The 25,653-nt window shown below is 33.4% G+C and overlaps 4 protein-coding genes across 9 annotated transcripts; 3 read left to right on the top strand and 1 right to left on the bottom strand.

The window, feature by feature from the left end:
* Window positions 1-1,407: 1,407 nt before the first annotated feature.
* LOC123913415 (microtubule-associated protein 70-2-like) lies at window positions 1,408-7,612 on the top strand. The gene is made up of 11 exons (XM_045964151.1): window positions 1,408-2,138; window positions 2,244-2,329; window positions 4,146-4,211; window positions 4,298-4,468; window positions 4,590-4,760; window positions 4,860-5,015; window positions 5,107-5,253; window positions 5,412-5,483; window positions 5,564-6,097; window positions 6,199-6,392; window positions 7,195-7,612. The coding sequence occupies exons 1-11, from the start codon at window positions 1,934-1,936 to the stop codon at window positions 7,232-7,234; spliced, it is 1,842 nt and encodes a 613-aa protein (XP_045820107.1). The 5' UTR covers window positions 1,408-1,933; the 3' UTR covers window positions 7,235-7,612.
* A 1,101-nt stretch (window positions 7,613-8,713) lies between these two features.
* LOC123902347 (phragmoplastin DRP1C-like) lies at window positions 8,714-16,311 on the top strand. 2 transcript variants are annotated; one of them, XM_045952042.1, is made up of 17 exons: window positions 8,870-9,194; window positions 9,307-9,370; window positions 10,007-10,114; window positions 10,224-10,325; window positions 11,407-11,457; window positions 11,557-11,618; window positions 12,025-12,115; window positions 12,229-12,293; window positions 12,379-12,573; window positions 12,714-12,833; window positions 12,924-12,994; window positions 13,768-13,993; window positions 14,574-14,624; window positions 14,857-15,097; window positions 15,390-15,529; window positions 15,779-15,947; window positions 16,174-16,311. In XM_045952042.1, exons 1-16 carry the CDS (start codon window positions 9,063-9,065, stop codon window positions 15,902-15,904), a joined length of 1,845 nt encoding a protein of 614 aa, XP_045807998.1. In that variant the 5' UTR covers window positions 8,870-9,062; the 3' UTR covers window positions 15,905-15,947; window positions 16,174-16,311. The 2 variants fall into 2 exon arrangements, with proteins under 2 accessions (XP_045807997.1, XP_045807998.1); XM_045952041.1 differs by lacking the exon at window positions 16,174-16,311 and having other exon boundaries at window positions 8,714-9,194; window positions 15,779-16,151.
* Window position 16,312: 1 nt separating this feature from the next.
* On the bottom strand, window positions 16,313-17,987 carry LOC123902348. Its single transcript, XM_045952043.1, has 2 exons — window positions 17,415-17,987; window positions 16,313-16,592 (listed from the first exon to the last, which is right to left on the bottom strand). Exons 1-2 carry the CDS (start codon window positions 17,748-17,750, stop codon window positions 16,413-16,415), a joined length of 516 nt encoding a protein of 171 aa, XP_045807999.1. The 5' UTR covers window positions 17,751-17,987; the 3' UTR covers window positions 16,313-16,412.
* A 1,379-nt stretch (window positions 17,988-19,366) lies between these two features.
* Window positions 19,367-25,324, top strand: LOC123885601 (two-component response regulator ORR21). Of its 5 annotated transcripts, none has more exons than XM_045934917.1 (7): window positions 19,583-19,705; window positions 20,917-21,029; window positions 22,341-22,493; window positions 22,588-22,962; window positions 23,098-23,174; window positions 23,273-24,406; window positions 25,008-25,324. In XM_045934917.1, the coding sequence occupies exons 3-6, from the start codon at window positions 22,427-22,429 to the stop codon at window positions 24,401-24,403; spliced, it is 1,650 nt and encodes a 549-aa protein (XP_045790873.1). In that variant the 5' UTR covers window positions 19,583-19,705; window positions 20,917-21,029; window positions 22,341-22,426; the 3' UTR covers window positions 24,404-24,406; window positions 25,008-25,324. The 5 variants fall into 5 exon arrangements, with proteins under 5 accessions (XP_045790845.1, XP_045790873.1, XP_045790860.1 ...); XM_045934904.1 differs by having other exon boundaries at window positions 20,917-21,257; XM_045934897.1 differs by having other exon boundaries at window positions 20,917-22,151.
* Window positions 25,325-25,653: the final 329 nt, after the last annotated feature.

The raw sequence follows: 25,653 nt of genomic DNA, 5'->3' as shown, positions 1-25,653 counted from the left end.
GAGAATGAAGCATAAACTGTAGAATGTTCTCAGAGCATTCTTGAACCAGCATTCAAGATTTTCTTCAAGGAGTGAGACACGTGATCTTGATCAATTAACTTGAAATCTTGCTGCTGCAAAACTTCCCACAATTCCTCTTTGATGTTTTGCACACATGGTTGCTTGCTCATTGATGATCTTTAAGATTCTTTAGTGGAGGCATAAGAGTACTCATCATTGAGAATGATTAAAACTTTTATTCCTTGTGCATAAGCTCCTTTGAAAAAACTCATGGACCATCATTCTCAAACGTTGTCATCTTGAGAAGCTTTAGTAAAATGATACTTTGAGTAGGTTTTGAAGATCCTTAATGAATGCATCATTCCCATTAATATTAATTGTAGTAGTAAATCCTCAAAGTATATAACTCAAAAACTCATTGTAACCCTTGTCACATAAAATCAATATATTCTTGAGTAGCTTGTGATGTAGGTTTTTCCATCCTGATTCTTCAGCTATGATCCTCAAATTCTTCATTGATTATTCAATACTTGTTGTGATCCTTGAGTGATGAGGAAGACAATTATCCATGAAACTCACTTTCTTGCTTGATCCTTCGATGAATCTTTTTATGATTCAAAACAACAGTCTTTAAAAATCTTCTTGAAGCTTGTGATACTACTGTTGTAATTATTTGATGATACTCCAATTCTTTCATTGTTTGAGTATATAAATGCACTTGTTGACGTGAGTAGCCTCTAGCTCGTCCACTTGATAATATCTATCTTTCAACAAAAACTCAAGTGCAAACATCAGTAGATCACCATTCATAAAACTTAACATTTATTCCATAAGGTTTGTTGTCATTAAAATACTAAAATGGATTTTGCCTCAACAAATACACTAGTTAAAAAAACAAGAAATAAAATATATTATTGAAGGTTGTGTATCTTAAAATTATAAAAATTATTACTCCCTTCGGACATAAATATAAGCAAAAAAAAATTGTTTACGCGGTGTTTTAGAAATTTAGTTAAGTGTAATTAATTTTCTTGATTTAATGCAAAACATGTTAAATTTACTATATTACCCATTTTGAAAAGTGCAAAAGTGAAATAAATCAATAGCTAAAATAAAATAGAATTAAATAGGATATATTAGAAATATAAGTATTAATTAGTTAAAAAATAGTATTAATTTGCTTATAATAATGACAAAAATTTGAAGTGTTTTTTTATTATATTTGTGTCTAGGAAAAATATTTTTGACATAAATTCTTTAATTTATTTCCTCTTTTATTTCCTTGACGAATGAGTCAAAGCATGATGACTCAACTTGAAAGTTGAAACCAAACATAATTTATGAGGTTTTTAAAACATTGCTGCTCCTATTAATAACCCACGCCGGCACGTGCAGTAGCACTACCAATCCACAAACAATAAAACCTCACTTTCCTTTTAAAACACGATATGCGCACTACACTTCCAGCTTATCTTAGCCTTCCTAACCTCATTTCACAAAATTAGCTTACTCCCAAAAGTGCTTACTGTACAGTATCGTTCACTCTTCCAAACAAGTCACAATCACTCACAAGTCACTACACTATTTCAGCTTAATTCAGCAATAAATCTAAATCACCTTAAACCTCTTCAAAACACAAAGCGCTAAAACACTTCACATTTTTATATTCATTCAATCAATTTCAAAACCAAATTTCTTAATCTAGAGAGAGAAACAAAAAGACAAAAACAAATCGAAGAAGAAGAAGAAGAAAAATAAAATAGAAACAAACAAAAACCAATTCTCTCTCTCTTCTTTCTCTCTCTAAATCCACCACTTTCAAGTTTCAACTTCACATTCTGTTTTGTTTCTTTCTCTCTTCACGCGTGCGTGATTTCAAATCTGGTTTTGTTTGCATTTGTATGTGAGTGTGAGGGTTTCGGTTAGATCGGCGATGGAGGAAATTTTCGGCGACGGAGGTGCAGTTGCAACGCCGGTGCCGCTTTCGGTGTCCGGATCGTTTAGAGAAGGGAGAGGCTCGTCGAGGAGACGTGGTTCTGCTAGACAGCCGAGTATGGATGCTGATGAGTTCATGAATTTGTTGCACGGTTCGGATCCAGTGAAGGTTGAGCTTAATCGTCTCGAGAATGAAGTTCGAGGTATGAAAATGCTGCTCGATCCGAAGAGTTTTGAGCTGAATTTTTCGTTTTTTTTTTAAATATATTTTTTAATGTAATTTTTGAATTTGAATTTGTGTTTTGAAGATAAGGATAGGGAATTATCAGAAGCACAAGCTGAGATTAAAGCTTTGAGGCATTCTGAACGATTAAGAGAAAAAGCTGTTGAAGAGGTTACTTTTAATTTCTAAATTGTTGTTATTTTTTGTGTCATTGTTGTTTTCATTGTTCTATTCAAATTTGTTACTACTATAAAATTATTATCCATTTTTTATTATAATTTTATTAAGTACCAATTTATTTACTTAGTAATCTATGATGCACGAACACATGTCGACACCACATAATTCAATGTAATAATGTGTCAATGTTAGATTCCGCCGCGTGTCCAACAACGGGACACTCCAAATCTGAGGAGTGTATGTGCTTTGTAGCTAGTAATTGCTAATTTACATGTTGGTCATGGTTTGGAAGTAATTGAGTAAAATATGGTAGTATTAGATTTTATTTCCTAATGGGATCATATCATTTGTGTGGTTACCATGTTTGAACTTTGAAGTTGCAGCAGAAAAATTTGTTGAAAAATTTCCATTTATTTATTTGTTAATAAGTGAGGGGGATTGCATAGGAGTAGAAGTCCTTTTGGCATTTTCATTGATACCCCCTTTTAACACCTTCCACATTTTTGCACAATTTCTCTATCAGTTTCTTTTTTGACTTTTGAAGAAACGTTTCAGTTAGATTAGGAACTCTCACTTTGAACTGAAGTCATTGTGAATTGTGATGAAGTCTTTGTTGGGTTGACTTGACCATATAAGGAAATTTTCCCACTAATATTTTTTTAAAGTAAAAGCATTTTCCGATAGTTGATATGCCAAAGGTTGGGATATTGTAATGCATATATACATTATGAAAGTATTTTTTTCCTTTTTATTTGATATTTTCTATTCTTTAATTAGCACTCTTTGGATCCGTAAGTTCTAGATCAAGTTTAAAAATGCCGAAATTGTTAGGCTAGATATCTGTGGTGTCTCGGACCCGGGATCTCCCATTTTCATGTGGTATTTACCATTCCATCTACAGACACAAAAATTTTTTTTAGCGCAAAATGGCATCATCCAGAAAAACAAATAATAAGAGAGTTTCATTTTAAATGTTGAGCCGTAAATTTGCTAACAAGAGAGTAAGCTTAATTCTATTGAGATGAGAATGCTATGATGGGTGAAAATTGGGATAACCATATGAGAGTTTCGTCTTAGGTGGTTTGGGCATTTGTAGTGGAGACTCGTAAAAGCACAAGTAGAGGAAAAACATGAAAAACTACAGATCAAGCTAGATATGGTAGAAGCTACCAAAGCTTAACCATCAAGAGAAAAAAGGTAAAAGATGGGCCCTAAACACTAAAGACAGAAGCCATAACTTTTTGTTGCTTCTATCTTTTTTCTCAACTTTTTCTCTACAAAAAAAAAAAAAAAACTCAAGACAGAAGCAAAAATATCGCAGCTTAACCATTAAAGCAATAACTTCGAGGCTTAACCACTTAACTGAAGCAAATATGCTTAAGCACTACATAAGACTAAACACTAACCATAAGAAATAAGACTCCTAATGATAAATAAATAGGGAAATGAGCTTGAATAGGGATATAAAACTCCTAATCCTAAATAAATAATGAAATCAGGAAATAAACTATAATAATATGCAAGTAATATGGAAACTAATCCTAAGAAATAATCTAAGATACTTTAGAAAATAAACTAAGACACTGACATAATATCAAATATATTATGAGATATTTATTTCATATATTCTTACAAATCATTCTTTACATTATTTTATATCCGTTTATTTGACATTGAGCTTTTGCCTCTATTATACGCTAACTTATTCATGTTTCTTGTGCCAATTTTTGCAATTTCTTCATATTGATTTGTTGCATGCTTTATGTTAACTTGAAATGTAACTTACTTCTTTTTGTTTGTATTTTAGCTATCTGAAGAGCTGTCAAAGGTTGATGGGAAGCTAAAATTAACGGAATCTCTATTAGAAAGCAAAGTATTACTTTGAGCCTTTATCAACTTTAGTAATTATTTGTTTTCCAAGGTTGCATGATTTTTAACTAAATTGAATATTTCTGACAGAATCTCGAAATAAAGAAAATCAATGACGAAAAGAAAGCATCAATGGCAGCTCAGTTTGCAGCAGAAGCTACTCTTCGAAGGGTCCATGCTGCTCAGAAGGATGATGACATGCCTCCGATAGAAGCAATTCTTGCTCCTTTAGAGGCTGAACTAAAGCTTGCTCGGCAAGAGGTATTTTCTTGTTCTTGGGAGTTTGTATTGCAACACTTGGGGAGACAGAATTGATGGAGGTACCGAATCTGGCATATAACTAATGTCTTTGTGCTTTATTTTCTTCTGTATATCCTTACAGATTGCTAAACTACAAGATGACAACAGAGCCTTAGACCGTCTTACCAAATCCAAAGAAGCTGCACTACTTGAAGCTGAAAAGACTGTTCAGTTTGCCATGGCTAAGGCATCCATGGTAGATGATCTCCAAAACAAAAATCAAGAGCTGATGAAACAGATTGAGATTTGCCAGGTATCGCAATCTTGGATGATTTTTTTATTTTTATTTCCCAGTACACTAGAACTGCAATCATGTAACTTTTAACGTTGGTTTCATTATCACGTCTCTTAGGAAGAAAACAAAATTTTGGATAGAATGCATAGACAAAAGGTGGCAGAGGTTGAAAAGCTCACCCAAACTGTGAGGGAGCTAGAAGAGTCAGTCCTTGCAGGTGGTGCAGCAGCAAATGCAGTGAGAGATTATCAACGGAAAGTTCAAGAAATGAATGTAATGCATTTAAGTCTGCAGCTAGTTCAATCTCCCAGTTACTTTATTGATTATAGCATTAATTTTACATGGTTTGTTTCACATTCTTTAGGAAGAAAGAAAAACTCTTAATAGGGAGTTGGGCCGTGCCAAGGTTACAGCAAACAGAGTAGCTGTTGTGGTTGCAAATGAATGGAAAGATGCTAATGATAAAGTTATGCCTGTCAAACAATGGCTTGAAGAACGACGATTCTTGCAGGTAATGTTTTGTTTTACTTTGCTTATTTGTCTTTAGTGGTTGTGCTGCACTTTTATTACTCTCTTATGTCTTCCTCGCTTCATTTTTTATACAAATTTTCACGCATTTGTCTTCACTTTAACACTATTTACACTTATTATTGAACTTCATTCTTATAGGGGGAAATGCAACAACTTCGTGATAAGCTTGCTATAGTTGAGCGCACTGCAAAATCTGAAGCACAGTTGAAAGTAATAATCTGGTTCCTTTCTGTTAACCTATGAAACTAGTTCTTAGATTATTCTAGGTAATCTTTTTTATATTTTTTCAGGAAAAATACCAATTACGGCTTAAAGTGCTAGAGGAGAGTTTGAGGGGCAATTCTAGTGGCAGTAGTCGCAGCATCGCAGAGGGAAGAAGTATGAACAATGGTTCTTCTCGTCGCCAATCACTAGGTGGAGCTGATAATATCTCAAAACTAACCTCTAATGGATTCTTGCCTAAGAGAGCACCATCCCCTCAACTCAGGTCATCCCTATCATCTAGCACAATATTGAGGCATGCTAAAGGATCATCTAAATCTTTTGATGGTGGCTCAAGGACACTGGACAGGAGTAAAACGCTGCTCAGTGGAGCACCTCAAAGTTACTCATTCAACCAATCTCGTGAAGAAACCAAAGAGAGAGAGGCAGATGATAATTGGAAAGGAAATTCAGGTGATAAGCCAAATGACTTTCCACCGGGGGATACAGAGGATAGTATTCCGAGTGTTTTATATGACCTCTTGCAGAAAGAGGTCATTGCTTTGAGGAAAGCTGGTCATGAGAAAGATCAAAGCCTAAAAGATAAAGATGATGCCATTGAGGTTAATGTTTAGTTTATTATTTGTTTTTCTGGATATTAATCCTTGACATTTCATTTATAAAAGATAATTGCTAATTGTTTGCAATTGTCATTATCTGTCAGATGTTAGCAAAGAAGGTGGATACATTGACCAAAGCCATGGAAGTTGAGGCGAAGAAGATGAGAAGAGAAGTAGCTGCCATGGAAAAGGAGGTAGCTGCTATGCGCGTCGATAAAGTACAAGAGAACAGAGCAAAGCGGTTCAGCAATGTAAAGGGTCCTGTAAACAGTGCACAGAATCAGCTTATTTCTGGAAGGTAAATATTATTATTTTCATATCTAGTTATTGGCATGTTAGTTATTACTCAGTTTACTTGGTTAAAACCTTCTTTTGTGTTATTCTATTCATTCTTTGATTTACGACTACTACTTTCAAAGGGTATTTCATAATGGATTCAGTCCCACTGTCATTGGATATAAACATTTCATTTTGCTGGATATTAGGCCTTCCCAGGATGTACTTTTGTTTATTGTCAGCACCAACCGACTACCTGATAGACAATGTTTATATATTTTTTAAAACCTGGACGTCATATATTCGTGATTGAAGTTGAACGGAGAATCTTTTGGCAAATGCCACCAAGTTTGTGTATTATGCAGTTTTCATAAAATTGTGTGCAATTCCACTTGGTTTGCATGGTTAGTACACTCTCCCCATATCAGTCCCAACAACTAAGCTGCTCAATTGGCGAGCTTAGCGACACTTACGAAGTTATAAGCAGGAGGTCCAGTGTTCAAATTCCTGACATTTGCTTATAAAAAGAACTCCCTATGTCACATAATCATGACAGGAAATGGATCAATTTTATGGTTGCAATGTCGAGTCCTCTTAGTTCAATCATCTTTCTTGATTTCTTTAAATTCTCTACATTTTGGCATTCACAAATACATGGCAACATGTTGGTCAATCTATTGAATATGATTTCTTTAATCCTTGTTTTATTGATTAGTCAAATTGGAATATATTTCAACAAATACAACAACTCAACAATATACTAATGCATTTTGCTTTCTGATTTTCCCCCCTTCTAATTGAGTTTTCCATTTATATTTGGACAGAAATGTGACACGAGGAGGATTGACACGGAGCACCCAATAACAATGAATTTATTATGGCGGCACTTGGGAGTATATTAAATTTCATAGACATCATTCTTCTGTCCTTCTCCGTTTTTATCCTTCTGATGTTGCCCATTGATCAGGGACAAGAAAACAATTTTAGGAATCGATATGCATCTGACCTAGACTGTTGCATCCTCTGCTTAGAGAGATCGGCTAAGAAGGAAGACAATTAACTGGGGTTAACGTTTCAGCTTTTCTTTTGAGTGGTTGTGTGTTTGTTGTATAGGTAGCTTTTTATCTTAACTCCCATTTTGCAGTTTATATTTGCAATACATAGATATTGTGATTGTGGTGATTCAGGTTTCTTAATATCTTTGTAATTATATCGAAATCTAAGCAAGTTTGGTTGTTATAACTTACAAGTTCATAGTTTCAAATTGATCTCAAATCTAATATTGAGAACCTATATATTATCAACCAAAGTGAAAGCAAAAGTAATTTTGTTTATAAACAGATTTATCGTAAGTTCAGTGGTCAGCCGAGGTGTATAATTCTAACTGTTTAAGTGTTCACTTGTGTTTACACCCTAAAATTATTTAAGTGTTGGTTGAATAATGTTATGGTCGAAGTATTCTTATAAGCCGAATTAAGATAAACTGAATCTGAGTCTCCTGAGTAATTAACTTTTATTTTAAATTAATTTAACTAATTTAGAATTGTGGAAAAACAGAGAGGAGAGCTCTCATCCGAGAGCGCAAATTGCTGCTTATCAGGGTGGCCTCCATTAGAATGTTGCCCGATAGGGGTTGTTAGGCTTTCATTTTCGGGTGTAAATTAGACACAATAATACAACTCAATTACAACTCTAAAAATAGGAGAATAAGACATTGCATCAACTTAAGGATAGTATAAGATAGGGTTAAATTAAAGGTAAAAACTCATTTCTATAAGTTATCAACAACAAATTCCTTAACTCTAACGAGTGTTAAGTATTACAAAGGATTTTGAGAACAAAATGCTATGAAAATCTAAGTAAAAATATAAGTAAAAATGTGACTAAAATAAGTTGTTAGATTGATTGAGTGTGTTAAAAATGAATTTTACAAGGAGTATTTACATGCAAGAGCTCAAAGACTACATTCCTATTAGCCACGAACGTGGCCTACAAAGACTATGTTGTTATTCAGTTAAACTAACACATAATTGTGAAAAATGTGATCGTTGTCTTGTATATGTGGCGCTCACGTTTCACACTACTCGACCATGTTACACAACTTTTTATGGTACCTCATCCACACAACCCTCTCTGATCATGCTTCCTAGAGTCTAGTCGTGTTTATTACTTATTCCCTAGCCAACAATTAGAAAATTGAGTTTTTGAGGTTGAATTAACCATTTCTATACTTCACTCGTGACAAAATATAAACAAAATTCATATTTTTAAGTTCATTGCATAATTAATATATCTGGACTATATTATAGATCAAATATAGTAATTATACAATAAACCTAAAAAGTTAAATTTTGCTTATATTTTGTTAGAGGGAGGTAAACATTAATATTCTTTGAGTCTAAAGGCTTCCATGTCCTAAACACCATCTACTTATCTTATATTTTTCTCATAAAACAGAAAAAAAGATTAATTAATATATAACTCTAAATGGTGAAAAAAAGAGAGATGCGATAGTGAAAATGAAAATTACATTTCAGCATTAATTCCTCAATCCCCGCCAAAAACCGTTTTTCAGTTATCTCTTCCTTTCGGAATACACATTCTTCATTCCCATTCTCTCTGATTTTTGATCTAAAATCCACATTCATACATTCATTCACTCCTTCCTTTTCATCTTTCATCTGATCCCAAAATGGCGACTATGACGAGTTTGATCGGTCTCATCAACAAGATCCAACGTGCATGTACTGTTTTAGGTGACCACGGCGGCGAGGGTTTGTCACTCTGGGAAGCTCTTCCTTCCGTCGCCGTCGTTGGAGGACAGGTCTCACTTTTTTTTTATTCCTTTCATTATCGTGTGTTTTGATCTATAACGTTAACTTGTATATTGTGTGATTGATTGATTTTTGTGAATGTTTGTGGAAATTGAAAACCAGAGTTCAGGGAAATCGTCGGTGTTGGAGAGTGTGGTTGGAAGGGATTTTCTGCCTCGTGGATCTGGTATTTGATTAACTGTTCCTTGATTCATTAGCATTTTCTTATGAATTTGTTTTAATTATTATATCTAAATGATAGTAGTCTATGAAGCACCGAGCACGGAGACAGCCACAGACACCGGACACACCACACAGATAGATACTGACACGTTGACCTCGATAATAATTGTATAAAATGACACAATTCAATGTAATCATATGTGTCATTGTCACGTATCCGACACCGGGAGACAGCTAATTTGAGGAGTGTCTACGTTTCATATATAGTAGTTATGTATTGATGTCTTGCAAAAGTTGATATCAAGTGTGATTGATGGAATTGGATATGAGATTTGAGCTTGATATATATTTTTTTTGGCCTTTTTTTGCTTTTAATTTCGATTTTTATAAGATCATTGAGTGAATTTAGGTAGACAACTTAATTAAATGTTCGTTAAATAAATGCTTATCATATAGGTGCTTAAATATAAACTATCTCTATAATCGAATACAAAATTTAGTAAACTATTTCGTGTAAGATGTTTTCATAAGGTATATAGTGAGTTTATCAAAATGAGTTGATAACATCTTATGGATATGTCATATTATAAACTACTTTCATACACTCTGTTAAACACTTACCCATGTGCTTATTTGCAAGGTATTGTCACACGGAGGCCATTAGTGTTGCAACTTCACAAGACAGATGATGGACAACAAGATTATGCTGAGTTTCTTCATGCACCCAGAAAGAGATACACTGATTTCGGTAAATGAAGTTTCTAACAATATTTCTTTTAGTAATTCTGTAAGATTTATGTATGCAGTAATGATCCAGTTAGATACTGAACTTTGATTTTATTTTTTGTCCCGCGCAGCTGCTGTAAGGAAGGAAATATCAGATGAAACAGATCGTATAACTGGGAAGTCAAAGGCAATTTCAAACATTCCAATTCAACTCAGCATATATTCTCCAAATGGTATTTATTTATATTAACCCTTCATAACATGATAGATGAAAAAAAAAAATTATTTACATTCTCCAAATGGTATTTATTTACACATTTTGACAATCAAGCCAGTCAAGTGCGGGAGATGAGTGTATTGAATATAAATTGTGATTGAAAGTGCACGTTTACTTGGGATAAATGTTAACTTATCTAGGAGCCTTTGGGGGACGTAAGCTCGAGTTCGTTTCTAGAATATAAGGAAAATATCTTATAATATCATGATATTATCTTCTCATAGGTTTAGGTCTTATATGTTCTAAAATTATAAGGATATTTTTGCGACCATATTAGGGATGAGGACCTTGTTGGCCGAATAGGATGATCCTCGTGCCAAAAATGCTTTTGCGGGATATTTTATCTCTGTCCTGTCCCCACTGGGAAATTGCTCGCTTGTAGGCCCCAAATGAGGCAGTCCTTTTGGGGATTCTTTCGTTCAGGTGAAAATTGACATCTCTGCCATAACAAGTGTGGCAAACTAAAACTTCCTTATTTCTTCAGAAACTTAAAACTGTGTTGCTACCAAACACCCCCTAATAATACAAATCCCTTGAAAAAGCCGTGTGTTTTGCACCTATTATAGGAATGAATACATATGAGAAAATGTTGGAGCGGACTATATTAAGAGGAAGATGACAAAAATCTCCTAAGGTGGTTTAGTCACACAACGAGAAGACCAATGGATCAATAACTAGAGAAGCAGATAAGATGGAAGATAGTCTTATAAAAATGAACCGCAGAAGTCAGGAAGATCTGAGAAAACATTTGTAGACAAATTAAAGAAACTAAAAATTAATGATAAGGTATAATTGTTGTTTTCAATTTTTCTGTTATATTGTTATTTTTATCAAAGAAATGCTATATTATAGTTATTGCTGCAACTCATAACATTTTGGTAAACATAATTTGATTGGTTGCAGAACACAATATTTTTAGTATACACCCTCCTAACTGATGAGAATATGTAACACAGTTTCTTCTTCATAAATAATGTCCTCATTTGGTACAACTTTAATTTCAGTTGCATGATTATTTTGCATGGTTTTGTTGGCAGTTGTGAACTTAACCCTCATAGATCTTCCCGGATTGACAAAGGTTGCTGTTGGTAATACTACACATTTTTTAACAATTTCATAAAAAAATAATGGTATTTGAAAGGATTCATCATAATGTTTGAATAACAGAATTTATGCTTCTTACACAGAGGGACAATCAGAAAGTATTGTTCAAGATATTGAAAACATGGTCCGATCCTATGTTGAGAAGGTAACTGTTGTCTCTTGATGTAAAATTAAATAGATATCATTGAAAATTGTAATGAACAAGCATGATGCAGGACATTAACTAAATAAAAGTTATTAAAGGATGAAAATTAATTCATTCATACAGTATATACTCCCCTTAAAGAAGACAGCGAGTTCAAGCAACCAATCGATGAACTTCAACAGTTGAAATCATAGACAGAAACTTAGGGAAGACACCCTGTTGAAGTAACCAACCATTTATGTTTTAATTAATAATTACAAAAGTGTCATCTTGTTTTCCAATATGCCTACATTGTTTTCACTGTTTTCTACACATATTTAAAAGAGAAAAAAAAATAAAAAAATCACATCTTTTTAATTATTTTTGAAAACAGAAAGTAATGTGATCGAGTCTTCTGATTGTGCAGCCTAACTGCATTATCTTGGCCATCTCTCCTGCAAACCAAGATATTGCCACTTCAGATGCAATAAAAATTGCAAAAGAAGTTGATCCTTCAGGTCTGTCGTTTTATGCTTGAAGGAATTTCAAATGTAGATACTATTTCCTTTGTAGTTAATTAAACCAAAGTTATTCATTTTGGACAACAGTAATTATTTTATTCTTGTTTCAGGTGATAGAACATTTGGAGTGTTGACAAAACTTGATCTTATGGATAAAGGAACTAATGCCGTAGAGGTATAATTTCTTAAACAAATCATGGTTATCGATTGTTTTGATGTTCTGCACCAAGTTGAGCCATGTTATTATGTGAATCTTAAAGGTTCTGGAAGGAAAGCATTACAGGTTGCAGCATCCATGGGTTGGAATTGTGAACCGTTCACAAGCAGATATTAATAAAAATGTTGACATGATTGTTGCTCGCAAGAAGGAGCGTGAATATTTTGAGACGAGCCCTGAATATGGACATCTGGCACATAAAATGGGTGCAGAATATCTTGCCAAGCTTCTATCTGAGGTATTCTTGTCAAAGTTATTGCATGTTATTTTCCTCAATATTGTGGCCATGTTACTGTTTTCTAAGTTAATTTTAGGCTGTAATTCATCAAATGACTAGTCATTTTCCTTCCTTTCCTTTACTGGCGTTTATCACTTCAGCATCTGGAGGTCGTCATTAGGCAGCGGATTCCTAGTATTGTTGCCTTAATAAACAAAACCATTGACGAGCTTAATGCAGAGTTGGACCGTATTGGCAGGCCTATAGCTGTGGATTCAGGGGTCAGAACTTAGATCATTTCTGAAATCAGTCTTCTTAGATTTGAAACTACTTGATTTCTGTATTCTAAGTAGTGTTATTTTTTTTCTTAGGCCCAACTCTACACTATTTTAGAGATGTGTCGAGCATTTGACAAAGTATTTAAAGAACACATCGACGGAGGGTAAGTGCATTTGTTGAGTTATTTAACGATAATTCCCTTGTGATAGAGTAGCATAAAACATGATATCTAGCTATGATAAGCCATGCTTCTGGGTAATCTGGTTCATATACATATATGCAGTCTTCAACTGAAATTTTACTCATACATTCTGCTGGTACATTGTTTTTTTTGTGTGCATTTATGTTCTCATTCTTAAACTCTTTTCTATTGGATGCCTTTTTAAATAGAAAAGTTTGCAGTCTCGTAGTAATTCATTTTTTCCCTATAATTATTTTCAATGAAGTGTTCACATTCAATTTTTCAAGAAAAGGAAAAAATAAAGTAAGTCTGGACAAAGGTTTCTGATACCATTCCATGGGTTGGTAATGGTAACTGCTGGAAATTGGATTAAACCAGTAACATTTCTCAAATAAACAAAATCTTAGCTTTGACGGTCATTCCAAAGGTTTCTATTCTCGCTAGAATCTTTGCATTGTCCATGCTCTAACCCAAAGGTTTCTATTCTCGCTAGAATCTTTGCATTGTCCATGCTCTAACCCAAAGGTTTCTTTTCTCTTGCATGTCTACCATGATATATTTAGGCTAAAGTTTATCAACTCACTTCAGAAGCAGAGTAACTGAATGTGAAAAAAGAAACTGAGTTTAATCAGACACACCTTTACACTATACTATCATTTTATTATGAAATGATTCTATGCGACTAATTTTCCTCACCGTGCTATTCTTATCGGAAGCTAATATATTTGATCAAGTAACTAACTGCTATATTTCAGACGTCCAGGTGGGGACAAAATTTATGGCGTTTTTGACAATCAATTACCGGCTGCTTTGAAAAAGCTCCCCTTTGATCGCCATCTTTCCATAAAAAACGTACAGCGAGTCGTTACAGAAGCCGATGGTTATCAGCCCCATCTGATTGCCCCAGAGCAAGGGTACAGAAGACTTATTGAAGGATGTTTAGGTTATTTCAAAGGCCCAGCTGATGCCTCTGTGGATGCTGTAATCCTATCGACTCTATGTTTTGTTTAAATATCTATTCTATGTGGGGAACACTAATGCTTTTATTCCTTGATAAATTGTGTTTAATATGGATGCAAGGATGAAAATGTACATCAATTTTTAAGTGGTGGTGCATTGATATATCAGTAGTTGTAACCGTTAGATTAACTAATGCAAGTGTTAAAGCTATGAGCATATATCAGTATACCACTTAAAAATGGTGTACCGTTAGTGTACCAAATATTAATATGTCCAAGCACACTTTAAGCATAATATAGTCATATAGCATGTTTCTTTTAGTTTTGAAGGAACACTTTATCTCCTTGTGTTTAGTGCACGAAGTCCTCGATGGACAAGAATTTTTTTAGGATTTTGAGGCCAAAGCATTCTTAGCTAGAACTATGACAATATCTCATTGTTTCCCCATTTGGTATTAAAATTGTAAAAACAAGTTATTCGAAAGAATGGTTTTCCCTTTATGTTTCTTTAACTCTGGTCTCTTTTCTATATATTTTCTCCTTCAGTTTCTTCTATGCTTATTTGCTCCACTTAGAAATTGTTTATTGTCGTCTACTTTCAGGTCCACCTTGTTTTAAAGGAACTTGTGCGAAAAGCAGTTGCAGCAACTGAGGTTAGCAATGCTTTAAGTTGTGCTATAATATAAGAAAAATATTTTATAATATCTTGAATTATTGCGCTGGATTAGTTTCGTGTCTTAGAGCATCTTTTAAGATTATTTTTCATATTACTTGGTTATTACCAGATTTGTTTCCCTATCCAAATAGGATTATGAGTCGTGTATCCCTATTCCGGAAGTCATAGGTAAAATAAGTAATATACTGTTATAACTTGATGGCATGCAGGAATTGAAGAGGTTTCCAACACTTAAAAATGAAATAGCTGCAGCTGCAAATGATTCTTTGGAAAGATTCCGAGAAGAAAGTAGGAAGACAGTGACCCGGCTAGTTGATATGGAGTCTAGCTATCTAACAGTAGAGTTTTTTCGGAAGATTCATCTTGAACCAGAAGCGAACCAGAAAGAAAGTCGGAATGCTCCTAATCCCAATCTGGACAATTTCTCAGATAATCACCTCCGGAAAATTGGTAAGTAATAACTTTATAAATCCCTCCTCACCACATTAACAACATACATAGTTGTCTGATAATTCATCAAGTTAGTTTCAAATTTAAATGTTGTGGCATGAATGTTCGAATGTTGCTTAAGATTTATTATAGCAAGTTACTAGGTGGTTGTTATTGTTCCAACTTGTCTTGGATTTTAACTATATGATATTTACAAATCTATAAAAATTGGAAATTCATGACTCTGAGATTTTCCTTTTTAAAGTATCAGAAAGTCGATTTTGGTTAACATATTTTGTGATTCTTATTTCAGGATCAAATGTTAATGCCTATATCAACATGATTTGTGACACACTTAAAAATTCTATACCAAAAGCTGTGGTTTATTGTCAAGTTAGAGAGGCGAAGAGATCATTGCTCAATCGCTTTTATGTTCAAGTTGGGAGAAAAGAGGTACAAGTCTATATCTTTTTGTTTAGATATTTTCAAATGTATCCAACTTCCACCACTTGAAAGTTTATAATTTGGTGGGATTCATATAAATTTCAAGTTTTCACAAGATGTAGAGAGTGTGTGGATTTCGCAAGTAACATAAGTATTACACTTTGCCTTTATTAGATTCATGCAAATATTTTTCTATAGATCTTGATTTTAACCAACTTGGTGGTAAGTTTAAAACAAAGTTGTGTGGTGTATATGCAGAAGGAGCAACTTGGGGCCATGTTGGATGAAGATCCTGCACTTATGGAAAAAAGATTACAATTAGCTAAAAGGCTTGAATTGTACAAGCAAGCTAGGGATGACATTGATTCAGTGGCATGGAAATAATATGTTGCAACAAATGTTGAGTTCAATTTTGTTCACCGGCCGTGTAAGCAAGACTCTTTATAGGTTTATTATTTGTCCATTATTTTTTTTTTATTAAATTGGAAAAATAAAAATATACGATTATTTTGTTATGTTCTTGTTTTATTATTTTTTAAAACAATATATTCCATAAAAAAACAAAAATGGTTTTGGAACACAATGAAACAACTATTTAGTAATGTCAATTTGCAGACAATGCTACAGGTAAGTAAACAATTTTGTTTTGACAGTGTGTTAGGTGACATCATCAACAGAAGACATTTTGATCTAAGGTTAATTAGACTAATTTCTGGAAGTATGAAGGTTCAATTAAAGGAGTATTTTTCAACAAGTGTTTTTCCATATGTACTGGTCAGAGATCGAACTCGCAAGACAAGCTTAAAGGACATAATTTTCTGAGATAATGTATACAAATTAAATCACACGAAATAGTTTATTATAAAAGCTTAAGAAGCTAATTACATGGTCTTTAATTAGAAAGAAGATTTGTCCTGAATTCTTCCCATGGCACATCCTTCTGCAGATACTCTATATTGGCAGGGTCAAAAGGCCCTTTGATTCTATCTATAGATGTTATCACTGCTTTGGCTGGAAGAATGCTTCTTGTTGGGTCAGGGGAAGTACCATAGCTTAAGGATGAAGAAAACCCCTGAAATGAAATAGTTTGTGACTATATTTCTGTAGAGGAATATATTTTTAGAGTAATTAGCATACATACCAGTTTGTAAAACAAAATTTGGTAAAATCACAAGACCTTCAAGAATGGAAGGTTAACAAAAAAAAATCTAAACTAATTACTAAGCAGTGTTTAGTCCAATCAGAAGAATTTTGACAAGCCACTTAGCAGCCTTGGTTGAATATTTTCAATTAGTAATTTAAACTAATCATTTTGTTTAAATTTTTTGTATCATTAAAACCAATTATTCAACCTTAATCTTAACCTCACTCCATAAAAAAATTAAATTAAATATAAAGGTTGTTCTTAGCTTAACTATAATTTCTTGTTCATCAAACTCCACATAAGTCTAGTTAGGTACATGTAAAACAAACTTCATGCAATTTGGTGGTATAATACATAATTGAGCAATAGAACTTTTACAATAATTAAACCCCTGCATGACACAAAATCCCAAAATTCAAAACAAATTAATGTGCCTTTTGCCTTTTTTTTCAAGTAGATTCATTTTGGGGGGCCAACATAATTTTGAATAATTTGTTTGTTTTATTGGTTATTGGAGAGAAAGACTCTAACATAAAAGATAAATAGTTTTTTTGACATCAAAGTTTTGATGTCAACTTCGGGGTATTTTAGTTTTTGTATGTATTTTTGAAATGTTTATAAGTTGTACAAGATAAAAAGTAAAAGATGTACGGATAAAAACATACAACGTCATATATAATACCTGTATTTTGATGTTCAAATAACACGTCACAAAAAAAATTATTGGCATACACATTTTTACAAACTGACCTTGAAGATAAGCACCTCTACTTCATTTTGGTCCACAAGTGCATGAACAATGAGTGCTTCTCCTCTTGCTGATTGACTATAGAATTCCAACTTTGAAATTTCCTCATTGTGCCCATACTCATCATCTCCATCTTCATCTCCATCTTGATATCTAACTTGCCTCCTTGCTCCACACCAAAGGCTTGTACCTTTTTGGTTCCTCAAATATTCTCTAAAGTCACAACACAAGTTTACTTTGTGAAATGGAATGTTGTCCATTGAAAGTGGTATAGGAAGCCTAGGCCATGACATCATTGTCCATTTGGACATACCCGTGGGAAGTGTAGTAGGATTCATGCTCTTGTGTTTTGTCAAATTATTACCTTGTTTGGTTTAATAAGCCAAAGGGTGGGAGGAATTTGGAAATGTTCTGAAGATAAGGTTTGGATTGGTGCTATGGTAATTATAGAAAGCTAGAGAATCACACTTAGAGGCTCATAACAAGCTAGAGTGTTTGAGTTTATACTCATTTTTTGTTGAGTTGTGTGGGTTAAATGTTTTAGGAAAATATTTTTATTGTTTTAGTAATTCCTTTTTATTTTGGTACAATCTAGTGATTTCTATTTAAAATCTACACTTTAATCTAGTGATTTATGCAACCAATTGTTTACATAAATCAACAATCATAAAACCAGCTAATTGTTTGCATAAACAACTATCATAAAACCAGCCAATTGTTTGCATAAACCAGCTATCATAAAACCTGCCGATTGTTTTGGAATGCCTCAGGAGGGGTCCGCACGAGACAGTTGAGAAAGAATTATCGAATGAATGAGAGCTTGTAGTTTCTAATGTCATATTCTCATTCAAGTTAAATAATATAACATGTTAGTATACCACATCATATTTTAGTGTTACAGGACATTGAGTTGTCACATCTTCATCTATTAAGTGACATTATTTGATAGAGAAAACTAAACATCATTACAAGATCAACAACAAAAAACTGGAAAAAAAGAAGAGAAATGTCATGTTATTTTAAATAATCAATGCATTTTAGTCCTTAAAATTTATACTTTTTGCTTCTCATTTCTATACTTATGTTTAATGTTTCCTCCCTATAAGACTACGTACAATGGTTGAAATTTTCAACACCCACTTTTTCACTTTTTACACTCCACATCATCTTCTCTCTTCCATCTAATAATTAAACACACATTCAATCTAATAATTTAGGACGGAGGGAGTATGTTGCCAAGTGTAGGAAAATGACCCATTCCCTTTCCCACCAGTTATGCTTTCGACAGTTGAAAACATTCAACCCAATTTTATCCATATTATTTTCAACTACCAATTTAACACCCATTATAATGATTAAATAGTTGAAAACTTTTTTCAACATCTCCATTAGCCACATCATCACAATGCTTGCTTATGAACAACTCAACCTTCCTTTTACTAGTAAAAGATAATGTGATTAACAACCGCTCATTAAATAATAATATAGCACTGGAAACGCTGTGCTCATTACGACATCATAATATGACGTGGCATGTATGTCAACAGGTCACATTATCCAATAACTTGGCTTATAAAAAAAAAATCCAATAACTTGGATTAAAAGATGAAATCAATTACTAAAGAAAATCTTAAATTAGGACAAAATTTAAAATATAAAATTTCAAAGGACTAAAATGAGAAAATGACTCAAAAAGGCAAAAACATAAATTACTTTATTTTCTCAGTATAAATTATTGATCAATTATTGCTTTATTTGTGTTCCATGCTGATGAAGTTAGTATGTGCAAGTGCAATGAATAAAACATATCCGTACGATAAAGATAAAAAAAAGTACTGATGTCAAAAAAAGAAAAGATCAAACGACTACCATGAAATCAAAAACTCGAACAAAACACACTAGCCGTTAGATATCTATTTAACGGACCTGATTTAACTCTCTAGATTCTCTCATTATCAACACCATTTTCGAATTTTTCTTTTCGCACCAATCCTTTCCTTTTTTGGACCCTCCCTTTCTCTTCTTAACTCTGAGATCTTTCATTCTCCTTCCAAGTTAAAATCAAACCCTCTTTTATTGCTTCATTATTCATTCATTCTTCAGAGATTAATATTACATAATTACCCCTACGTTCAGCTCTCATAAAACGACGTCGTTTCTTTGAAGTAGAAAATGGAGCAGTCAAGTATGAACTCCGGCGAGTTTCCGGCTGGTTTAAGAGTTCTGGTTGTTGATGATGACGTCACTACCTTGAAGATAATTGAGCGAATGTCTGTTCGCTGCCATTATCGCGGTTAGTTTTAGACAAACTTCGAGTTTCTGAATTTGTATTTAGTTCTCCAATTAGCACTAATAAGCTAGTTTAGAAGATAAACTAATAGGTAATTGAATTTATAGTGTTTGTTAAAACTAACTGGTAAGCTGATTTATAAATATGAAATGCCATAAAAGAGATGTGCTCAATTAATGTTTCATTTTTCTCAATTAACATAACATGAGTAAAAGTGAGATAAAGTAGTAAAAATATGCTATTAACTATAAAAATAAGCTATAAAAAAGCGCTACAAGTTAGTAAAAATAGTTATAAACTTGTGAGAAAAAGATATTTACCAAACAAATCTTTTTTAGTCATATGAGTTTATAAGCTATAAACTATCAACTATAAGCTAGATTATTGCGTTTTATAACCAGACCTTAAGTTTGGCGAAATCATGTTGCCAACTGAAATTCCGTCAATCCAAACATAACTAAAAATCACGTTTGAAGTGATTTGTGTTATCTTGAATATGTTGTTAATTATATTCAGTAAAAGGTTAGTGAATATAATAAAGTGTTTCAAATCATTAATCAATATTTTCAAGTGTTTATGATATTCATAAACCACGATTTGAGTTCAAATATAGTAGCTTATCATTTTTAGCTGTTTTCTGATTATTTTTAGCTTCTGATTATTTTTAAAATCTGTAACAAACAGATGCAAAACAATTAAAAGTGATTATTTTTATAAAAAAAGTGATTTTTTTTTTAAAATAAGCTATAATAAACGGCCACATACACTTGAAAATTGTAGCTAATAATGTTGAAAATTGTGCTTAATTTGTTGAGTGGAAGATTAACCACATGTTTAAGTTGAGTTAGCAATCTAAATTGTTGTCGACTTCTGAGGTCAAATTGTGTCAAAATATCATTTTTCTTTAAAATAGAGCTAGATTAAGGGTCTGTTTGGTACGATGGAAAAAAAGTGGGAGGAATTTTTTTTACAGAAACCGATGAATGAATTTGGATTGTAAAGTTGTCTAAATTCATTTATTGGTTTGCGTAATTTTCTTTCCTCTCACTTTCTCTCCATAGAACCAAACAGGGCCTAAATATCTAAGGAACTCATGTTAGGTTCATAATTTCAATTCTTGTGTATGCATTTATGAAGTTGAAACGTTAGAGTAATAAAAGGAAACATTAGCATTAATAGCTAATAGAAAGAAGGAAAAGCTACTATGTCGACAGGAGTATGTATGAAGCCAACATGTGAAGTTTGACATGAAGCTGATGCGAAAGAAGGGGAAAGTGTCGACCGAAAGTTTGATTTGCAAAGTGAAATGGGCTACACTACGATTGAGGTTGAAGCCCGCAGTGTTAGATTGATATCTTAATATGTTTTTAGTAACTATTGTTGTTGACATGCTCGTTATAGGCAGAAGTAACTAACATATAAGTGGCATGATGACAGACAATCAAATATGAATATAATGACATGTATAAATATAAGTGTTTTCATGATGGAGATGGAGAAGAGGTCGGTAACTTCAAATCTGAACTAGAAACATATTAATGCTCCTAGAGATTAGGTACACCATCATTTGTCAGTTTCCAGTAATTTTGCTTTAAATCAAGTTTAATATTCAAAGTCCTATAATCATCTTTTTATTCTAATTGTTTTCTGTTATTGCCTTTGCCGCTGCATTCGATTGCCACTTTGTCTTTTGTACTATTCATTTTAGTTGTTTCAAATTTTAACCAAGTCTTACTTCAAACTTGCATTCTTAAATATGTTTACTTACATACTTAAAAAATAAATCACTATGAAGTTTAATGTTTATTCATCTATTTATTTGTAGGGTTAACTATATTTTTTCTTTGCCGTTATAAAATTTGATAAATTTCTATTTTTGTCTCTATTCAAATTTAGGGTTCATTAGATGGACATGATATGAAATTGAATCATTGATAAATCAAATAAGAGAGTTGAATAATAGGAGGTTCAAATACGAACATGATAAGTTCTTATCGTATTTCATATGTAATATGCACAGTTTAATCCACCAAATAGTATATGCTATATCCAATATTAAGTTTGAGTCAGATTAGATAATGACATTATATGATGAAAATTATAATTAAACAACAAAATCACCCGTATGTCAAGTGTTGTTGGTAGAGGTGGATCAGCTGTGGCGATGGAAATTGCAAACTGTGCTGGGTGGTAAAGTTAGTGTTTGAGAATATCAGGTTGCCAATGGAGGACGATTTGAATATCTGTAGTGGTGGATGGTCTTAAGTGGCAATGAGAATGGTGGAGGGTGCAGAGTAGCAGTGGCAAATGGTGATAGGTGGTGAAGACAGCTGTAGAGGGTATTGATCAATGATTATTGAAGGTGTCAGGTGTGGTGACACGAGAGGGTGCTAGTTGGCGTATGTCGCCATGGGGGAGGGTGGGTAAAGGAAAAAAGTGCGTGTCACCGGTAAGGTTGAAAAAGGAAAAAATCTCTATATCATGTTTATTTCTAATTTAATGGCATTAAATTTGCGATTGACTTACATAGATATGGTAGATCTAGTTCATGTATGAATTGGCGGCTGCTGATTTGCAACTGCTGTTAATTCGAATAATATGGTTTCTTCTTAATTTGTAATATATTTTTATCCTGCAGTCACTACATGCTCTGAGGCTACTGCTGCTTTAAAAATTCTGCGGGAAAGGAAAGGCTGTTTTGATGTTGTGTTGAGTGATGTTCATATGCCAGACATGGATGGCTATAAACTCCTTGAACATGTTGGGTTGGAAATGGACCTTCCTGTTATTAGTAAGCACCGGTCTCTTGTTCGTAGAATTACTTTAGTGGAGTTGTAAGTTGTAATGTTTAATACTGAAAATTGTTTATGTTCTCCATGCGGCAGTGATGTCTGTTGATGATAGGACAAGTACTGTCATGAAGGGAATTAGACATGGGGCTTGTGATTATTTTATTAAGCCCGTACGTTTGGAAGAACTTAGGAATATATGGCAGCATGTTGCTAGGAAATTTTTGAATGAAAGTAAAGAACATGATAATTCTAGCAGCAGAGAAGATAATGATCGCAATAACATTTCTTCTGCTGCTGGTGCAACAAAAGGAATAGTTAAAGAACAAAAAAAGAGAAGCAATTTAAAAGATGAAGAAGATGTTGAATTGGAGAATGATGATCCCTCTACATCTAAGAAGCCTCGTGTAGTGTGGTCAGTGGAACTGCATCAACAATTTGTCAGTGCTGTGAATCAACTAGGACTTGACAGTAAGAATTTCCAACTTTTTTTCTTTCTATTTCTTTTGATTTTGCATTCAATGACACGACTTCTTTGATTGTAATAATCATAAAGCATTTTAAGCATTTATTGCTTATCAGTTGTTTCTTATCCTTGTGTTTCAGAGGCTGTACCAAAGAAAATACTTGAATTGATGAATGTCCCTGGTTTGACTAGAGAAAATGTTGCGAGTCATTTGCAGGTAAATTGAGGCACTAGATTGTAGATAAATTAACTTATGTTTTGTAGATCTTACCTGGAATTAACATTACCGTTGTGAATTGCAATATCTATTGGCAGAAATTTAGACTTTATTTGAAGCGATTAAGTGGAGTGGCACAGCAACAGAATGAGATGCTAAACACAGTTCCCGGGACTATAGAATCCAAACTAGCTGCTGCTGAAAGATACATACAAACTGTGGCTGCTTCCGGCTATGTTTCCCCTGAAACACTTGCAGCCCTTCATGCTGAACTCTTAGGTCACCCGGTAACTAACATAGTGCCTACAGTGGATAGGACTACGCTAATGCAAGCATTTGAACAGGAGCCAAAACACTCTGGTGCTGATGACCATGATGTAGCATCTGGTCAGCCTCTTGCAAAATGTCCTTCCAACATTGTCAATAATTTCCCTCAGTCCATCTTAAAAGTAGATAATTCATCGTTAGGATATGGAGCATGGCCGCCATCTGATACACTTGGTTCAGTCTCTAGGGGAAGTTTAGGCGTTCCGAATAATAACATGGTGATAGATATATTGCAGCACCATCAAAAGCATCAACATCAACAAAAACAACAGAAGTCACCGATACATGATCAAAATCAATCAATCAATGTTCAACCATCTTGCTTAGTGGTTCCTGCTCAATCTTCTGACACTTTCCAGGAAGTAAAATCTGTTGCTTCTGTCAACAAGGATTGCAGTTTCAGCAGAAATGCCATTATTGATTATAGTCAACAATCACAAAAATCAAATATTTCATCCAGTACATCTCAATATCTTGGCAGGGACACCAAATCTACCTCCATTTCTCCTCTAATGTCCTCTTTTTCAGTTGGCTCCAGCAATAGCAATATTCAGCAGATTCAAAACTCAACTTCAACATTTGGTGCTGCGAGACCATTGCCTAGCCTTCTGCCCATGACATTTAGACAAGTTCCATATGATATTAAATCCAGTGATTCACTTGATCAAGTATGTCTTAGGAATCCTAGATTTGTTGGGAAAGGTAACCACATATCAAGTTTTGAAAATGAAATTGAATCATCTGCAAGTGATTTTAGTCATATGAAAGTATTCGTAGCTTGCAATGGTAACACAGTGAAGGAGGAACCAAAGGAGGAACCAAATTTTATCAGATATTCAAATGTGAACCATCCAGTTCTATATAATTATCCATCTCATGATCATTCAAGTGCATCCACTTAATAGGTAACTTTAACAATTTCTTCTACCATTATTTTTTAAGATGATGAATATCAGTTATACGATTTGGTCAGTGAATTGAACAATGAAGCGGATGTTTAACTACTATAATCTCAAACATTAATTCTGTATCTTATTTCTCTCTGCGTACACATTAATAGTTTAAACTTCTAGACCAACCTTCTCATCAAATAGTATCTTATATGAAAATGCATAGAAATGGTTGGTTACTGAGATGCAAGCATGTCTATTATCTTTGGTATTTTCTAAACATGGTAAATTAATAGAAGACATAATAAATAGCCACCACAAGATTACTAAAAGCCACAATGACTCAATGAGGAGGATGACAGGTAATATTGGGCAAGTACATCTTGTGTCACGGATATTATGATGCCATTTTGTCGGCTGGCGCCACCTTGTAGAAAAAAAAAGGCTTTGATGGATGTAACTTTGTGCCAAATGTTTTTATTTTGAAAATGCGCTAATTCGTTACTTACAAATGTTTTCCTGAAAAATGTTACTAGTTACTACGAGTTGAAGATATTGTAGCAAGAGTTTGTATTTATATTGGTTGTGAATGTGTGCTGAATCTTGTTTGCATCAGGTTAAAATGGAGAGGAGAAGACCTTTCCTCTAAAGGTACATATTGCTCTAACTCTCTATAAAGGTCAGTATTTATGAATGTTAGTTAATCCTCAGTAGCTGCAGTGCACATGTAACTTGGAATGCTTATATAATTTATAAAATAGTTTGTAGGGAAATAAATTTTTATCAGATTTCAACTGATTAAAATATAATGTAAAGTTGGTTCTTATGGCTTCTTTGTTCATAATGTTAAATGTAATATGTAGCATTAACTATCAACTCCTTAGAACTGTTAGTAGGAGATATCATAATGTTAAATGTAAGTTGGTATTCTTATTTTTTTTAAATCCAGTAGCCTAGTGGCTAGAAATTTCACCTTCCGGGATTCGAACCTCGGCTTTTGCATAATATATGCAATGTTCTTACCAAATGAGTTAGACTGACGGGACACTCAAAAGAATATTAATATGTTAGAAATATGTTTTTTTAATCAAAGAAAACGGTGGAATTTTTTATTTTATTTTAAAAATAAATAAAAAAACAAAGTTCGATACCATTCATGAATTATTTGGAAAAAAAATTTCAATTAGCGCTCAATAGTCAATACCATTTTTTGTGGCAAATGCTTTCTTTTTTGTGAATTTTCGGTGGTAAATAAATACTAA

The sequence above is a fragment of the Trifolium pratense genome, linkage group LG1 (genome assembly GCF_020283565.1).
Source record: "Trifolium pratense cultivar HEN17-A07 linkage group LG1, ARS_RC_1.1, whole genome shotgun sequence".
Taxonomy (NCBI): Eukaryota; Viridiplantae; Streptophyta; class Magnoliopsida; order Fabales; family Fabaceae; genus Trifolium; species Trifolium pratense.
Note: the sequence above shows the minus strand (reverse complement) of the source record. Positions and strands in the feature narration are given on the sequence as shown.

What these genes read in the sequence shown, in the direction of transcription:
- LOC123913415 (XM_045964151.1), top strand. Translation starts at nt 1,934, where the DNA reads ATGGAGGAAATTTTCGGCGACGGAGGTGCAGTTGCAACGCCGGTGCCG. An exon ending in GGAAAGTTCAAGAAATGAAT is followed by an intron (nt 5,016 to 5,106) that starts GTAATGCATTTA and finishes CACATTCTTTAG; the next exon opens with GAAGAAAGAAAAACTCTTAA. An exon ending in ATAAAGATGATGCCATTGAG is followed by an intron (nt 6,098 to 6,198) that starts GTTAATGTTTAG and finishes ATTATCTGTCAG; the next exon opens with ATGTTAGCAAAGAAGGTGGA.
- LOC123902347 (XM_045952042.1), top strand. Translation starts at nt 9,063, where the DNA reads ATGGCGACTATGACGAGTTTGATCGGTCTCATCAACAAGATCCAACGT. An exon ending in TTGCCAAGCTTCTATCTGAG is followed by an intron (nt 12,574 to 12,713) that starts GTATTCTTGTCA and finishes TTATCACTTCAG; the next exon opens with CATCTGGAGGTCGTCATTAG. An exon ending in AAAGAACACATCGACGGAGG is followed by an intron (nt 12,995 to 13,767) that starts GTAAGTGCATTT and finishes GCTATATTTCAG; the next exon opens with ACGTCCAGGTGGGGACAAAA.
- LOC123885601 (XM_045934889.1), top strand. Translation starts at nt 19,585, where the DNA reads ATGGAGCAGTCAAGTATGAACTCCGGCGAGTTTCCGGCTGGTTTAAGA. An exon ending in TGTTCGCTGCCATTATCGCG is followed by an intron (nt 19,706 to 22,340) that starts GTTAGTTTTAGA and finishes TTTATCCTGCAG; the next exon opens with TCACTACATGCTCTGAGGCT. An exon ending in ATGTTGCGAGTCATTTGCAG is followed by an intron (nt 23,175 to 23,272) that starts GTAAATTGAGGC and finishes ATCTATTGGCAG; the next exon opens with AAATTTAGACTTTATTTGAA.
- LOC123902348 (XM_045952043.1), bottom strand. Translation starts at nt 17,750, where the DNA reads ATGAATCCTACTACACTTCCCACGGGTATGTCCAAATGGACAATGATG. An exon ending in TAGAGGTGCTTATCTTCAAG is followed by an intron (nt 16,593 to 17,414) that starts GTCAGTTTGTAA and finishes ATTTCATTTCAG; the next exon opens with GGGTTTTCTTCATCCTTAAG.